Raw genomic sequence first — 17,091 nt, forward strand, 5'->3', positions numbered from 1 at the left:
AGGCTTGGGAGATGTTTGCATTTACCTCTGGAGTGTAATTCTGACTGATGGGTTCCTATCAGGTTTGTGAAGTCCATCCATCCAATTGTCTGTTTCTGTTTTGAAGACCAAGCAACCATAAAGTTGAAAACGGTGTTGTATTTTTGGAATCTGAAATTTCAGACAATGCATTTATGAATTATTTATGAGGAATGTGTTTTCAGTAATGTGCAGCATAAAATGGAATGAATTCGTATCCATACTTGCCCTGAACTCTCCAAAGTGCATGCTAATAAACAGAATGATAACCTACCATCACTTCTGCCCTGTAAGATTTACAGTGCAAGCACTTTTTTCTGTGGTTTAATTCAAGTCAGTTTGTTGAGTTAAAGCTCTAGTGTTTTGTTTTAAAGTACAACTTGGTGAGTGATTTTCTATTACTTGAAGAAATCTAACTGCTTTTTTCTCCCTTCTTTCAACCAGAGTTACTGTCTAAATTTTTCTAGTCAAGTTGGCATACAGCCACCCTAAATTATACTTTAATTCACAATTAGAGATGAAGTGGTAACCGTGCAGAGCAGCAAACCTTTCATTTAAAATGGCCATTATATAAGATCACGGTTCTCCCAGATGATTAAGATATTGAAGAATAATTTAGATATCCTTAGGTTTTTAGCCATTTAAAAGTGCTGGGCTTATTTGATTTTTTAAGCCTCCCTGAAACAGCTTTTTCCATAATGACAGTAATGCAGGACTCTATATTATCACAACTTGATGTTTACTTGTATCTGAATTGTCTAATGCCAACTAGTTTTCACTGATATAGCTGACAGGGCAGAGATAATTAAGAAACAGAAGAATTTGAGTGCTGGATTTGCTATTACACACTCCATGCCACAGCAGAAGAAATTAAGCTGACAAGCAGGAGAGGAAGGATCATGCAGAACCGCAAGAAGAATTGCTGTTTAGGTACAGCAATTGACTGTACGTAAAATATTTAACCAGGATGGGAAGGATAAAAAGGAAAATAGAATGGTAGAATAAACTATTTCCAAGCATTCTGAGCCATCTTATTTACAAGGGGTAAAATAGACAGCTTGCAATACTTAGTCACCCCAGCACAAGAAATGGCAGGGATGAAAGCTAACCACAGTGAAATGGTGGCAGAACTTCCATTGGCTTCCACAGGGTCACAGTTCCACCCCAATATATACTTAAAATTACTGCAGTCTGATTTTGCACCTCTGCTCAGTGAGGTTTTAAATCTTGCACAGCTTCTCGCAGTTCTTGCCACAATGGTTAGAAAGTCAATGAAAGCTCACAGTTCAGTAACTAAATGACAAGGTAAGAAACTTTGGAATCATAAAAAGGGTATAAATGCTTGACCTAAAACTATGCAGATCTCCCTATGACTGTACAACTGAAGCAAAAAGTTGATTTATTATCTGGCAGGCTGGGAATTTGGACTGAGCTTGCGAAAAAGACAGACTGCTAACCCATGTAAATGGTGGTAGATTTAGCAAGCTGTATGTGGTGGGGTTCTTTTTCCCCTAAGCCATGCCCCTTAAAATTGTTTTGTAGTTATTTAATACCCACAAAGTTGTAGGGTGAGGTAGTCCCAGATTTGCTGAAAGTGTGCTGGGAAGAAGAGATGAAAAGTGGGAAAGAAATCAAAACTGGGGAGCAGCACTGAGACTGGCAGAGAGGAGGTGCAGGACTATACCATGACTTACATATGCAACCCTTTGTCAGAGGCTTTGGTATATTATAAAAGAAAAGGCACAATTTTGAAGATGATTCATTGAATTAGAGTTCGCTTTGAGGGGAAGGATACTTGGGGACAAACTTGCAAGAGTAAAAAAATTGAAAAGAAAGGCTGTTAAGGCAGGAGGTGTAGGGGGATGAAGTATGGCAGAAAAGATGATGACAGCTTGGTTTTGGCCCAGAACAACAAAGGGTGAAGATCTTGCTGAAGATGTGCTGTGATGATAGAGTGCTTAAAAGGAATAAAAGCTAAGTGTGCTCTGAAGTGCAAAGTTGTTATGTAATATCACAGCAGAATCAGGGCCCCAGGTGCTGTACATACACCAAGGTTCATTTTCTGATCTGAAGGGCTTTCAGACTTGATGACACAGAAACAGCTGTGTGGGAGGGAAGAGAAGGACAATACAAACAGAGTGATTGCGGAAGGTGGTTGTTAAACTCTGTGGTAGTTACCTGGTTCTGTAATTTCTCTCTTTTGTACAAAAACTTCATTCTAAATTATTCTTCTGTCACTGGCAGATCTGATTTAAAAGGTTTCTTTACTTCCCAGCACTCACGTTGTAGTTCACCCTCCCCCTTCCAGAATTATTACAACCTCAGTTATGCCAATTCAGCTGCAGCCTGCAGCCATACCTTGAAATAAATGATCTGTGGTGTTTCTTATTCTTGGTCTTTAGTTAGTTAGTTAGTTAGTTAGTTAGTTGGTTGGTTAGTTAGTTAGTTATTATTTAACTACTAAAAACACACAGAGACAAAAACAATGAAGCAGCGCTTTGAATTTTATTTGGCAGGTTGGTAACAGGGCAGCAGGGTCTGAGTCCAATGGGGAAATAACAAAGGCTGAGTTACCAGCAGCAAAGAGGTAGGATAACTGGATGGGGAGCATTGAGATGGGAATGTGGAAAGGTGAGGAAAGCAGGTGTTGGTCTCTGAGGAGCAAGTAAGTGAAAATGTCCTGCTTGTGTAGCAAGGAGGAATGAGAGCAGCAGTAACTCTTTGTTTCAGTAATGACAGCTGCTTGGATACTACCATAGGTGAAGCCAGGATGAAAACTGGGGGGGAAAAAATGTCTTTATCATCCCTGCCTTAGGGCTCAAGTTTTTTCAGATGCTGTTGGTGTATCTGGTGTCCTTTAGAGCACTGGCACTGATTGGTATGCCAACAGCCAGGGGCAAACCAGAGACCTCAGCCTCTTTCAAGTCCTCTTTAGGTCTTGTGTACTATACTGGGAAGGGAGAACATCCTAGAACACTGCCAAGCACATCACATTTCAGTTAGCAGACATGTGATACTGTTAGTCAATTCTTCTGCTTCTCTCCAAATTCTCCTGTGCAAGGGCTGTAATCTCCGATGCTGCTTTCCACACAATTTGGTGATAATTGTTAGTTACCCCAGAAAACAAGGCTTTGAATTCGTTGTTCTGCAAGACCTACGGGTAAGGGAGGGACCTATGGAGCAAGGAAGCAGCAGCAGAAGGGCTGAATGTGCACAGACAAGCATTGCGTGAGTGCTGGAGGGAGCTGATCTCCTCTCTGTTTCTGTGCAGCCCCTCTAGGGGATATGGTGCTTATTTCTGGGTGGTTGCTTACTGGAAAAAAATTGTCAAAGATGGAAGCAGAGTGGCAAAATCTGTTGCAATGCTGGAGGTATTGATTTATGAGAGAATATTAAAATACGTGTGGTTCAGGTAAATGTTGACTGAGACTAGAGCAGAATGAAAAAATGTAACATTGTTTAAATACTTAAGGTGTATTTGCATCAAAAAAAGAAGACTGATTTCTCTGTACTATGCCAATCTTTAGCCACAACTAATAGGGCGAAGTTTGGAGGAAGAAAACCCTCTTTGTTTAGGTAACTATCAGAAAGATGTTCTTATTCTTGACACCTACCTTTCCCTCCCACCAAACTCTGAAGCAAAAATTCATGGGACATTTGTGACACTTCCCATACTATTCTGTTCTCCTTAATGGTATGTTATATGTTTCCCACTGGGCTTTGGCTTACCTCTTTTGACTGTGTGCTCTTTTGGAGAGAGGAATGCTCTTACAAGTGGTGCTAGAGTTGGTCCCCCTGATCCTGATCAAGGCCCTTTAGGTTATACCATGGCCCATAAATAAGTAATAATGGTAATGATAGCATGAGATATATTTGGCTGTGGAATGGCTTCCCAAGGAGAGTAGAGAGAGGCTGATTGTTAGCAACAAATGTGAGGAAGCACACTGCAGGGAGCAGTTCTGTCAGCAGGGAGAGGGCTGGATGGTCTAATAAGTCTTTTCCTTCTCTAGGTTATGATTCTGTGAATACTGCCTCGGAGAGCTCTCTAAAAGTCTCTGATAGTGTAAGCTCTCTATTACGTGGGTGTGGGTTTTACAGCACTCCAGGAGGCTCTTGCTGAGGACACTGTATAAATATATTCTGTTTTACATTGTATGATATATTTTAAATAAAAGGCTCATATCTTTTTTTAATTGCTTTGAAATATTCTGCAGTCTGATCTTTTTCTTTAAGAACTAAGAAACTCTGAAATGCTTTTGGAAGACACAGACCTGTTGCAGATGAGAAGTATGTATCCACCTGGATTTATTTTAAATACATATATATAGTATTGTTAAATTTGCCTCCTCCTGTATCCCACAATGAAGTATCTGCCTGTTTGAAAGTAAAATGGGAATCTTAGGCTGTCACAGTCCCTTTGTCTCTAATTCTCAATTTAATCTTGTTCCCTCTCTTGATGTTTCAGCCACATGAATTGTCCTTCACTGTGTTGTGCTTTCTTTCAGTTTTGGTGTCTTGACATTCAGTACATGGGAATATGCCCTCAGGGTGTGTTTGGTCACTGAAGGTGCAGTTCACACATGAAAGACAAGCTCCCTTATCCAGATGTGTGGTCTTTCAGGGAATGACTGCAAAATTAGCTTCTCTTTCTCAGCTTCTCTTTCTCAGCTTTCATTTCCTACCCACCCAGCCTCTAATGTTCATTGACATATTCATCTTAGGTTTCATCTGGGCCAAATAGCCTGCTGGCTAAGACTTGGATTATTCTCACAGAGCAGGGAGTGGGGAAGAAAGAATCTGAGGTATCAGCTCAGCCCTATGGATTTTCAAAAGGCTTTTGCCAAGGTTCCACACCAAAAATTGCTAAAGAAATCAAGTTTCTGTCGGATTAGAGGGCAATTCCTTCTAGGGATTTACTGGTGGTTAAATGATAGCAAGCAAAGTGACTTAATATTAATTTTTTAAAGTTAGCAGAGGGATTCCTCCAGGAACTCGCTGGCCTGGTTCTTCATCAGTGACCTGGAGTGAGAAGTGAACAGCAAAAATTCCTGGGTGACCTAATAAATTCGTGTGTTTGGATATCAAGTTCTTTCAGGTAGCCCAATAATATTTCAGTAGCAAACAACTCCAGAAAGGCAAATTAAAACAGAGTGAATGAAACTGTAATTTACCTGGGGAAGAGTCATCAGCACCATGCCTACAGAGTATGTGGTTAGGATTTGTGCAGTTCAAACTTTTCTGGAAATTCTCAACAGCTTGTGGATACATAGGTCTTGCTGTACCCACATTTTGATTCTGCTTGGTCTTTGCCTCTCAAGAAAACTGTAGTTGTAGCTAGGAAAGGTGCACAGAACAATTCATTGGATCAGCAGGATGAAGCAATTTAAAGAAAGACCAAGAAGCAATAACTGCGGATAGGAAAAGACTAAGAAAATTATCAGGGGTGCAGAATTATGAAGGTGGTGGATAAATTGAATGTGCAGCTGTTTTTTACCAGATTCCACCACGTGAAAGAGACCTAACCGCTGTCAGTCCTTAAGGGAAAACTAGCAAGGTATTACAACAGAAAACAAAAGTATGTCTGTCAACAGCAGTGAACCTTCTAAGCTTGCTGTCACAGGATGTGTTGGAAACTGCAGGTTGAAAAAACAGGCAAATTTATGGACAGTGGGTTGGTACATGGATGTTGAAAGGACGAGCCATGGAGATAATTTCTCATCCTTATGCTGTTATTGTGGATGCCAGACTAAAGATGGCAGGAAGTGCTTAGGACCCTTTAATTTGGGTTGAGTTCTTCCCTTCACGTATAGAGCTTGGGTTAGCTTGGGTGTGGGTGATCAGCTGTTTCTTCCATATAACCCCAGGTTGTATCACTAGTGTGGTGTCTTCATGTTTCAGGTAGCTTGACTGCTCAGGCCACTTCTTATGTGCATCTGTTTTTCCTCTGCTTTTATTTGCCCTGTTTGTTCCAGTCAAACAGTGATTTGATATTTGCTCTATCATAACAATAAACTGTTTAATTTTCTGTAAAATGGGTCTGTTCCCTACCCCTTGAATGTGGTTTTAGCTGTATTTAGCATTTGTAAAGTGCTTGGGGGCAGGTGGTGTTTTATGAATACAAAATAGTGTTAGGCTTTGTACTTAGGCACAATACTGTACCGTAATTCAAAGGCAATTCATGTAACATTAGTAAATCACTTTGAACTTTATGTTGAAAATATAAGCAGTAGTATAAAAATAAACCTTTTTATTTCCTCTGGTATATACAGTTAAATAAAGTAAGCCTATACAGCTACAAAACTGTATTGCCAGTATGCTTTGTTGAAATGCCATCACCTTGCAAAGAGACATTCTATGTGTTTCCTACATGTTTATGGTTGGAGAATAAATTTTCAGAGACTGTAAATGAAAAGATGTCTCTAAATATAGTGATCAAATATTATCTGACACTGCTTGTTTAAAGAAATATACATATATTTTACTGCCAGAGTATTTATGACTCTAATAAGTTTAGTTATTTTGTCTCATAAGGAGATTGTCACTCCTCCAAATATCAAACTTGTTGAAGTTGTGCTATTTTTTTTCAGGAAGGAACAAATGGTATCAATAGCTAAGTGGGACTCTATGGTGTGAAAATACAATAGTGTAGTTTAAAAATTGGATGTGTAAGAAATATAATATATTTTGTAAGAAATATAATGTATTTTACCAGCAGTGGGAAATAGACAAACATTAAAAATCCATTGGCATATCCCAAACGTCTAAATAAATAAACATCACTCTTCAGCCAGTTGAGGCAAGCAGGTCTTCAAGAGCACTGTTCTTTCTAATATATGTTATATGTTCTGTGCATCAGTCTTGCATAACCTGACCATTTTTTAGGTACTGTACATTGTGGGACTGTCTGAGCTCTGATTGCTCTGTAGGTTTTATCAGGAGGAATACCAAGTAGTTTCAGGTGATTTCTCACCAACCATCCTGGATACGAGTGGTCTTATGGTTCCCAGAGCATCAGCTGTATTTGTGTGGTTGTCATAAAAATGTGAAAGCCTACCTTCCCATTCAGTTAGGAAACATGGGACAAAGTAAGATTTACCTGTAGGCGTTCAGAGAGCTGTATTCCTGCTACTTGAGCAGCGAAAAAGATACACTGTGGAAAGAGGGATTTGGGACTGTGCCATCTCGTGTTTATTTTTGTTTTCCTTTTTAAAATGTGAATGGTTAATGATCTGTTCTGAATCATAATGGATTATGATGTTTCCTGTTATCTTAGTGATAGACTAAAAAACTCTTACATTAAGAGTTATAAACTCTACTAGATACTTACTTAATTAAGAGCCAAGGCTGAGAGTTTCTAATAAAATTTGCAAAAGGGTTTTAGTAGCTGAGGAGACAAAATTCTAGCAGCCTGTTTTAGTAATGCAGAGGAGATGAACGGAATGCTTTCACAGCACTGTGCAATGCCTGACCAGGGTGGATTTTGCTACCCAGGTCACAGTTCTGCTCTGACCCAACTGGACCAGCTTGATCCCTGCTGTACCAGCCTCCCAGACTGAGCATTTCTTTGCTGCTCCGTGAGCTGTATTTGGAGTTTTATGTTGTACAATAAAAGCAAAGGTGAAAGTTCTTCATTGAAAGAAGAGCTTCAAAGCTTACTGTGGTCTAGTCTCCCTACTTTTGTCTCTATTCTCTTGCCTATGGTCCTGCCTTCCTTCTACTTTGTACACTAGTTCTTAGTGTTCTGTCTCCTGATTAATTTTTTGGAGACTTTAGAAGATTGCTTTCACCAAACTTTATCTGTCTGAATAGTTAGACTTCTAATGCAAACTTGTAGACCTTAGAAATTTTCTTCTCCCATGATGAAACATGCAGACTTTCAAGCTCATTAAAGTTAGATGAAAAAGTATACATGGGAGAAGTGTCAAAAAAAGAGATTATTTTCCAGTCTGTTGCGGAGATGCTGTGAGAGACTGGACTATTAATGATTAATGACTCATAACATTTGCCCATTTGTGGAGGTGCCAGGGTGCTTTGCGGAGGCCAGGTTTGCATCTCTTGAGGGAGGACATGAGGTTTGGGGTGTACATGTGCTAGTCTGCATGAGACAGAAGAGGTGAACTATCACAGCCTGGATCCTGCAAGGCAAGATGGTGCTTCTTGCAATGCTAATTGCTCTTCCTTACATAACTCCCTCAGTTGTTAAACTGCCCTCTTCCCCCCAGGGAAGATCTGATAGAGCATTATTGGCTCAAATGAGAGGCAATCCCTGAGAAAGGAACAAAAATTATCAGACTCCCTAAGTGCCCCCAGACTAATTTCTGGGGCCTTCCAGCAGAGGAATGAAAGTTCCCCCCCACTTAGGGGAGGTACCTGGGCATTACCACTGAGCCTGAGTGTATTTTAACCCATTGGACTATGTGACATTTCATTCTAATGTACTCCAAGAGATTCATTAACAAGAACCTGGGTTACACTCCCCTTGCTCACTGACCTCCAGCACACTGGCAAATGTACCAAAAAACTGAGGACAGACTGAATTATCACCATCCTTAAAGGGACAGTTGCCCATGCCATTTTCCTTCTGTTGGGAGGGCAAAACCTATCAAAGAAAATGTGTGTAAGCACACTGATGGGACATTTGGTTGCTTGGTTGAACATCTATATGTGAGGAATTTCTGTATGTGGCTTAATGTACAGTGCTGGTACTTCTGCAGAATGTTGATATTTTTTTCTTGTCTGGAAGCAGTAACAACACAAGGGAACCCTTGGCCATTAGTTTCCTTTAAAAGAGCATTCACTATTCGCAAACCAAGTTTGCCAAATCATTTTTTCTGTTTGAAATGTTCTGACTCTTGTGTGGGTGATCCTGTAACTTTGACTTCACTGAAGCCATTAAGCATTGTAATAATAATAATAAAGCCTGGTTTTACTTATTTTTTTTATTCAAGTCATGCAAAGAATACATACTCTGGCTTTAGAGAAAGTTGTATTCAAGCGTTCTGACTGTGTCTTTTTAAATATTGGGTTACAAATAAATTGTGAGAAAATTGTCTTTGCAAGTTTCAAACCATTCTAGGTGTACTCTGTTGCCTCCAGCCAGATGCTGTCTGATGTTACTTAGACGAACCCGGCAAACCATTATCCTGGGATTAAACACTAAATACCTGCAAGGAGCATTCTCTTTATCAGATAGTGCACTGTTAGCAGAGTTCATTCACTTTATTGCATATATAACTATGGTGTCAAATAGACTGATTTACAACACCTGGTCTTTTACATAATCTTTGCTATTTGCTGCGCTTGTAATCTGCCAAATCATTTAGCCTTCCTGATAGCAGAAATGCTGTAAAACTTAGATAAACTTGCAGAAGAAATGAACTCGAAGGTACTGCTGAAATCTAGGGCCTGCACGTTTGCTGTAAATGCACTGGGTGGTTTGGTTTCCCCTGCCTAATCTGTGATTGCATGTGGCTGCTGGACAAATTGAAATTTTATGATAGCACGACCGTCAGAGGAGATAAGCATTTGTATGCTAGACTAGATTAATCTAAAAAGAAGTTTTAGGTGTGGCTAATGAAAGCAGTGTGTGTGTTAGCTGGGTTTCTTTGGGGTTCAAACCATATGTATGTATCTATATAGAGTCTAGCCTTAAACTTTGTCCACGTGAAAAATCTCATATATCTGTGCGCTAGTTCTTGCTATCAGTGCAGCTTATTCCATTTTATGTTGGAAATATCTTTGAGGAGTTTCAGTTTTTAAAGGGTACTTTCTGAATGATAGTACAAACAACAGATTTCTCTAAAATGATCTGTTTTGGCTACCCAAAACTCCACGTCCTTCTGAACTTTTTCATTTGAGTAACTAAAAGACATCACGTTTGCTTAGGGTTAGCCATGAACAAGATCCAGTTGAAACAAAAGCTGTGTTTTTTCATTTTGAACCACTAATAATTTGCTACTTAGATAATAGAAAGACAAGCTTAAAATGTGGAAAAGAAATTTGCAAATTAGCTTTTTTATTGTGAGTGAGATTAAATCTAACACATCCGCAGGAAAATGAAACAACCTGCAGTCAAACAGGAGAGAGCCCTGCTAGGCAGTAGTGTCAAGTCAGACTGTAATAGAAATGACACTGACCATCAGATTGGAAGAAACAATAAATATTGAAAGAAATAGCTTTTATAGCATAGCTTCAGTAGTCACCATTAACATTGGTATTAACCCATCAGTGCCACTGCTAACTCGTTTGAGCTGAGGGAATGGTTCTGTGTCTCAGACATAACAATGAGTTACCTTGTCATGGGTGAAGTAACTTGTCATGTCAGGCACTGGAATGGGCTTCCTGGCAAGGCGGGGGAGTCTCCATCCCTGGTGGCTTCCAGGAAATGACCACACGTGGCACCCAGTGCTCTGGTCTGGTTGGCAGGGCAGTGACCAGTCAAAGGTTGGACTCAATGGTCTTGGAGGTCTTTTCCAGTCTAAATGATTCAGTGACGGTGTTCTGGTGATGGATGGCATGTAGCACTTAGTTGCGGAGATCAAGAAGGGTGTTTTTCATGGCATGGCTAGTTCAGGGTGGGAAAACCTTTTGCCTGCTGCTGCTGCACAAGGCTGTTGGACAGCACAGGTGGGAGTCTGCCTTTAGGAGGTACATGGGCCACTGCTAATCTCTCACATCCATAAGCTGCTGTAGATGTTTGTTCTTAAGGATTTTTCATCCCATCTGGGTTGAGAAACCTCCCCCAGCTGTCTTAATTGCTTAGTCTTTCTAGGTTCTTACAGTTACAAAACTAAAAACAGAGGCTTTTTTCAAAGAAGATAGCAGCTTGAGATGTCTCCTCGTGCTATAGATGAACTATTTGCTTACAAGAGAGACACCCTATTTATCCAATCACCTGTGCTGATAGTTTCATTTGGGTGAATAATGTGAATAATGTTTTGTGGATGGAAGCCTTCGAATGTGTGAATCACTTTAGGGTTGGGAACATCAGGCAGGTTGGTGCTAACAACAGCATGGAACAAAGGGACTTTTGGGTAAAACTCTGGAGTGATATCTCTTACATGTCACTGAGAGACCGCTGGAGAGCAGGCTCCCTAGGGAAGCAGTGGAAATGGTATTGTTTAAGACATTTAAAATTGGACAGGAGGAAATATATTGTAGTGATCAATCCTGTGCTGGTATTTAGATCAGGTTTTGTCTCCTGTGAATATTAATAGAAAGTCCCTGTCTCAAGTACCAGCCATTATTCAGTGAGCATTACCAGATCACATTGGCTTGCAGCCTTCCCTCATGTCTGTGCTTGCACTGAAAGGACAGCCTGAGTGATGCTTAGAACCTTTGCCTTTTCTCTTGGTGCCTCAAGTGTTGATTCTGTATTGCCTTGCTTAGATTCTATTCCTTCACTGCTTCCACCAGACAGACTTCATATAGTACACAGAGATTTACAGGAAGCACATGTAGTTTGTGGTAATAATAATAATAATAAAGTCTCCTGCTGTTTTCAAATCCCTGAGAAACTAAATCAAGTGTAGAGGTTTATTCAAAAAAAGAGTGCAGCATCTGGGTCTGCCTTGTTTGGTGTATTTGGCTGTCATCTCTCTGAGGTCTGTGTTCAGTCTCCAGAGTGCAACTACAACATTACACACCTCAAAAGGAAAAGCTGATGAAACAGCCTAAAATAACCTGAGCACCCGTGCTTTGCTTGCCACTTTTTCAGTACCTCTGTGTTGTCATTGCTGACAGGAGTCCATACAGCAAAATTCGTTCTGTGCCAGTGGCCCCTGTCAAACAAATCTAGGTCTGGTCTGATTTATGGAGGCAGGAAAACTGGATGCAATTCCTACTTGGTGCTGTGATCTTAACAGAGCTCTGTTTTCTTGGTGTGTTTCTGTAGGTACCAAGCCTCTCTTCTTGACCTGGTGGAGTCTATGAGCCCAAAATCAGCTCCAGGACAGCTCTGCTGGGAACCTTGTGACAGGAACAAACCGCACCCGCCCTGCTGTGTGAGCCACAGGCTGTCCTCCTCCTGGTGCCAGAGCCCCTGCAGCCCCAGGAGCAGAGCAGATGAGCTGGAGGAGAGTCGGCTCCTCGAGGAGATCTTCTTCATTTGACACTACTCCTTGGTCTACACCTCCTCTGAAATTTTTTGAGTGATCACTGCTTGTTTTCCCTCTTCTAAAACATAGCTAATTAGCATCCAGGTTAATTTTGGATTTAGTGGTCATGATGCAAGTATATTGTTGGGGTACACCAATCAGAAAGTGTTAACTTTTTTCCTAAACCTTTCATGTGCCAAGTAATCAATTTACAATAGCATTTTTTTAAAGTCTACAACATTTTCTAATACATTGAAGCCACAGTTTTGCCAGCCTTATATCGGAAGTATATTTCATTATTGATTTTTTTCGCTCTAAAGCAGTTTGCAAGAACTGCCTAACATTCAACAACCAGCATGTTCAAAGTAGATTATTTTCTAATTAAACAAGTCTGTTTAAAACCTGGCATATTATAAAGGTGCAAGCACTTTAGTACTTTTTCTCTGATTTTATGATCTACTTTTTCCTTCAACATTCTGATATTTAACACACTGAGTTTTTAGGGGATATATCGTAAGCTCAGCTCTACAGTGTCTGATAATGTTAATAGATGATGTTGCAGGTTGATGTACTAGGCACAGGTTTGAATTATATTCCTCTTTAAATCAGTGCTATTTGACAGAGTTTATGTGCTGAGTAACGTAACCCTGGAACAGCTGAGCAGAGTCAGACATTGTAGAGATCCAAAACCTATTTGATGTACTTTTCAAGATGAAATACATAGTAGTGCTAGTATAAGAGCAGTCTTAAGACATTTTCACTAACTTGCACTATTTTGATCCTGCATCCAGGCTCCATTGTAAATAAGACAAATCAGTAATTATTTCCACTAGCAGCTCACAATGCACACTTTCCTGCCAGCTTTAATTATTCATACTGTATCTATTTCAGTTTATTTAAATGCATTTCCATCTACTGCATGTACTTGGTTATTTAAAGAAATGTGCCGAATTGGTAAAAATGACTGCACATTACAGGATTAATGGTCATTTTCTCCACAATGCAGTGTTCATATTTTATTGTAACAGTAGCCACCGGCATGTGTTCCTAGAAATATGAGACTAAAATACTCATTTTGCACAGTAAAATTGCAGCAGGGGAAAGGTAGAATTGATCCAGTACGGGCAAGTTCTAGGCCATTTGCTCCCAAACACCACTTCCTGGGCCAGTACTGCTTTTCAGACAGTCTTTTTAGGCAACCCTGCTTATCTTAATGGCTGGGTTGAGTTGCTGTACTGATGCTTGGGGTATGGCTGCTGCCTGCCTCCCTACGCTGCTCCTGTGCAATGTGTGATGCTCTGCAAGGTGGATCTCAGACGAGAGCACCGCAGCCCCTGGCAGCACTGTGCTCCATCAGTGAACAAAAGGAGAGAGAAGGGGAAGAAGAACCTCAGGTTACTCTGGGCTGCTTCGTTCAGGCCTAGTCTTAGTCACAAATTAGGTGATATCCTTTCTGTGCATCCCAGCTGAATTTTAAAAGCTGCTTGGAGGAGTTTAAAGGAGGAAAGCAGCATTGCTGGACCAGAAAATTACTGCTGTGGCAAGTCCCTGGATGGTCTGTCCTGCTTTTAGTGGGGTTTTACAGTTTTATGGAATATGTCCACCTTTTCTTAAATGTCCCTCTTGTTCTACTCCCTGAGCCTGTGAAGGCCCAGGTTTCTGCTAAGAGCCCCAAAGATGTATTCAGTGCCCTGGCTCAGGTAGAGCAGATGGGAACATAAGTTTTCTTATTCTGTTGGCTGAGTAGTCTGCTGCTTAAGGAGGTCAGGAAAAAGGAGGAGAAAGAAGAGAAAACCACAATAGGACCAGTGGGAAATTTGGGGATAACCGTCACATAGACCTTAGAGTTTGGGGTTGTTTCATGGTGTTTTTTTAGCTTTGCTGGTGTTTTTTTTAAGTGTTGGCATTTATAGAGAAAGAGTTCTCTGATTTCAGTCCAATTGCTTCTTGTCTCTTTTCCAGTTTGACTGAAACTTTAATTGCCTTTTCTGATAAATGCTAACTGACCTTTCAAAACAACAAAAAATACATGTATATTTCTTGAAAGGTGCCTTTGTGTTGAGAACACTCCATGGGAGCATTCTGTTCTTTGATTCTTTTGTGGGTGCCAATATTTAATGCTTTGAGATTTCTTATGATCACTTAAAAAATTCTACTTCTCAAGGTGACTTTTGGTTTGAATCTATATTTTTTGGTTGTAGCTCTTTTTAAAAGGACATTGTCAGGGTTGTGGGCTCTATGCTGAAGGTGGTGTCTGTCAGTCAGACCTATACAGGGGGCACACTTTTGTGAATCAAAGTTTTCTAGTAAAAGATGGTTGAAATACCTGATGGGTGAAGAGCTGTATGCTTTAACTCTCTATGAGATGTGGACAAAAGAAACAAAAGCTATTAATTTCATAGACCCTGTGGAAAGTAATTTTTTATAATGCTGGCTCTTGCTCTAGTTATCAGCAGTGCATTAGGAGTAGTGTTTAGCAGTCAGCGCAAGCAACGATATTTTGCCATGAGGCACTACAAAGTTGAAGTTATTAAAACATTTATAGCCTTAGAAAAAAAATCAATGATTGTCAAATAGGAAAGGACAAAATCAGTAGTTGGTACTGGGAGGGGAATTGTTTTCCATCTGCTAAAACAGTAGAGGAAATGCAAAAATTAAACTAGCAAAAGCAATGATGTGACAGTGTCCTTTTAAGTTTGAGCTTCTATATTGGGAGCTGCTGCTGGGGAGTTGGTCCAGCACAGACTGTTTGTCCAGAGTGTTCCCAGTGAATATCCTTCAGCTGCACATCAGGCTGTGTTTTCCATGGGACTTTGTGGAGTAACGTGACTGCTGCTAAGGCTCCTACCCACACCTTCAGTTTGTGTCCTTCCCACGTGGTTTGTGCAGACACACTTGCTGGCTGTTTGTGTAGTTATTGCTTTTGTGCACCTTGCACATCACAGACCTGTAATAATCACGCCCTTTTCATTTCTAGCCTTTCCAGTCTTGCTGTTGAATCCCATCTTGAGCACGTATTTATATGTGTATGTGAAGTCTTAATCTAATAAATTATCTGGGGGTTTAATTTATTCTTCCAGACTTTTATTTGGCTTATCTTCTGATTTTTGTCCAGCTCAGCTGTCAATACTGCCATTGACAATGTGTTCTACTTCCCACAACATCACATCATATTATGTTGTGAGTCTCCAATTTGCTGAGATGCATGAAGAATTTGTTTTAAGCCTTCTCTTCCTCTCCAGGACATGGGTGTTACTGTGAGAAGGAGCAAGGCCTCCTTTGGAGCATGAAATAAGAGAGAGGTCTCAAAATACAAAGGAGAAGAGAATTGAAGAGCCAGCACCATGTTTTGGGACAAAAAAAAGTGAATTAAAGAGTAAGGAAGAAAGGATGAAGGCAAGAAAGGACAAAGATGCAAGGCAGATAACTGTGCCAAAGGTGGAGATGAAGTGGGAGTGAGCCAGAGGGCAGGGACGAGTTGTTAAACTAGAATAAGCAGGTGAAGGACAATTGTGTGCTTGTATCTTAAAGTGAGAAATGTTTTCAAACGCTGGTTCCCATAAGAGCCTTACAACTCCACACCCTTTTCCAAATTATGTTCCTGTATTTGAGGAGCTACTGTCCACGGCATGCTTGGCAAATGAGGGAAAGAAGGAAATTACCTTGACCTAACTTTAGCATCTCCCTTTTAGAGTAGCTGGACAGGGAGGCCAGAGCACATGGAGAGCAACTGTGCAGAACCCAGGTATAACCCAGGGCATGGACTGAACTTAATTGCTTGCAAGGGATGGGGACTTAGATGGCTGAAGAATAGGAGACTGGAGAGCAAGAATCAGAATAAACAAATAAAATTTGCAGTGATCCAGTGAGCTGTGGAAGTTTGGTGTTAAGGAAGGAGAGAAATCAGCTTAGCTGCACTTCAGAGAGATTGAGCCTGAGATATCCAAAAGACAGCCCTTGAAAGTGCATGTGAGCCTGGGGTTAAACTCTAGAAGTTGCAGCAGAGATTTTTCAAATATGACCTCCAGGCTGTGTTTGAATTTGTACCATCTGTGGGGGAGAGAGGACAGCCTGGTTAGTTAGAAACCTCCTTTTTCACTGTTACTAAATTTATGAAATTGTGTGCTAATTAGTGTATGATTTATAAATTTACATAACTGCATGCTACATAAGACAACACAGAATATTGAATGAGGTGATTTAAACCAGCAGAAGCAATGTAGTCTGCTCTGACTGGGTGGCTTTCCTCTGGAAAATGCCTCTCCCGATCCAGATCTGCTCCCTGCATCATTGGAAGGCTTGTCTGCTCACAGTGACAATAAATGGTTACAATATTGTGACTCCGTGTAGCTGAGACATCTAGCTCGAGCATCTCTGGCATAGCTGTGCAGCAGAGCTTTCGTGGTGATCCCTAACTAGGGTGTTTGAAAGCAGAATTCAGCTAAAAAACAGCAAGAAACCCAGCTTGGCCTGGTCAGTGTTGGTGCTTGAGGACTCCTGCATTTGTTAATGGGGGTGGAAGAGCATCCCAGCTGCAGGAAAAGGAGGGGCTGGGTGGGGGGGAAGCCAATTTGCCTCCCTTCACAGGGTTCTGTGGGTTCTGTGCTGCACTGTGTTTAGCACCACATCTCAGAGGGGCTGTGACCTGTATGAGTGCCCACAGCAGAAGGCACTGGAGGTGTCCACCAAAATATGTCTGTGAACTGTAATCTGTAAGAGCAGAAACATGGGGGCCAAACATTCCTATTGAACAGAAGCTGAAGCTCTCAGACTTCATGTATTCTGAGGCTTGAAGGCATTGGGGAGCAAACTGGAGAAACTCAGATGTCACTAAGAGGTGAGGTCCTGACATTTGTGAGGTGAGAGACGCCCCGGTGGTCCCAGGAGATGACCTAATCCATGAGCTGCAGTGAGAGCCTTGGTTCAGGATTCATCCTGAGTATGTAAAACAAAATAATTTTCACTCAGAGCATGCAAT

The 17,091-nt window shown here is 40.8% G+C and overlaps 1 protein-coding gene across 1 annotated transcript in view; it reads left to right on the forward strand.

Annotated features, from left to right (window-relative positions):
• KIAA1328 (KIAA1328 ortholog) overlaps positions 1 to 15,184 on the forward strand; it is a 167,502-nt gene extending 152,318 nt beyond the window's left edge. The window contains exon 10 of the mRNA XM_031060275.1: positions 11,912 to 15,184. Within this exon, the coding sequence (XP_030916135.1) occupies positions 11,912 to 12,128 (217 nt within the window). The 3' untranslated portion in view covers positions 12,129 to 15,184. The remainder of the gene's footprint in view (positions 1 to 11,911) is intronic.
• The last annotated feature ends 1,907 nt before the right edge of the window (positions 15,185 to 17,091 follow it).

This window comes from Geospiza fortis, unplaced genomic scaffold, assembly GCF_000277835.1.
Source record: "Geospiza fortis unplaced genomic scaffold, GeoFor_1.0 scaffold49, whole genome shotgun sequence".
NCBI classification, from domain to species: domain Eukaryota; kingdom Metazoa; phylum Chordata; class Aves; order Passeriformes; family Thraupidae; genus Geospiza; species Geospiza fortis.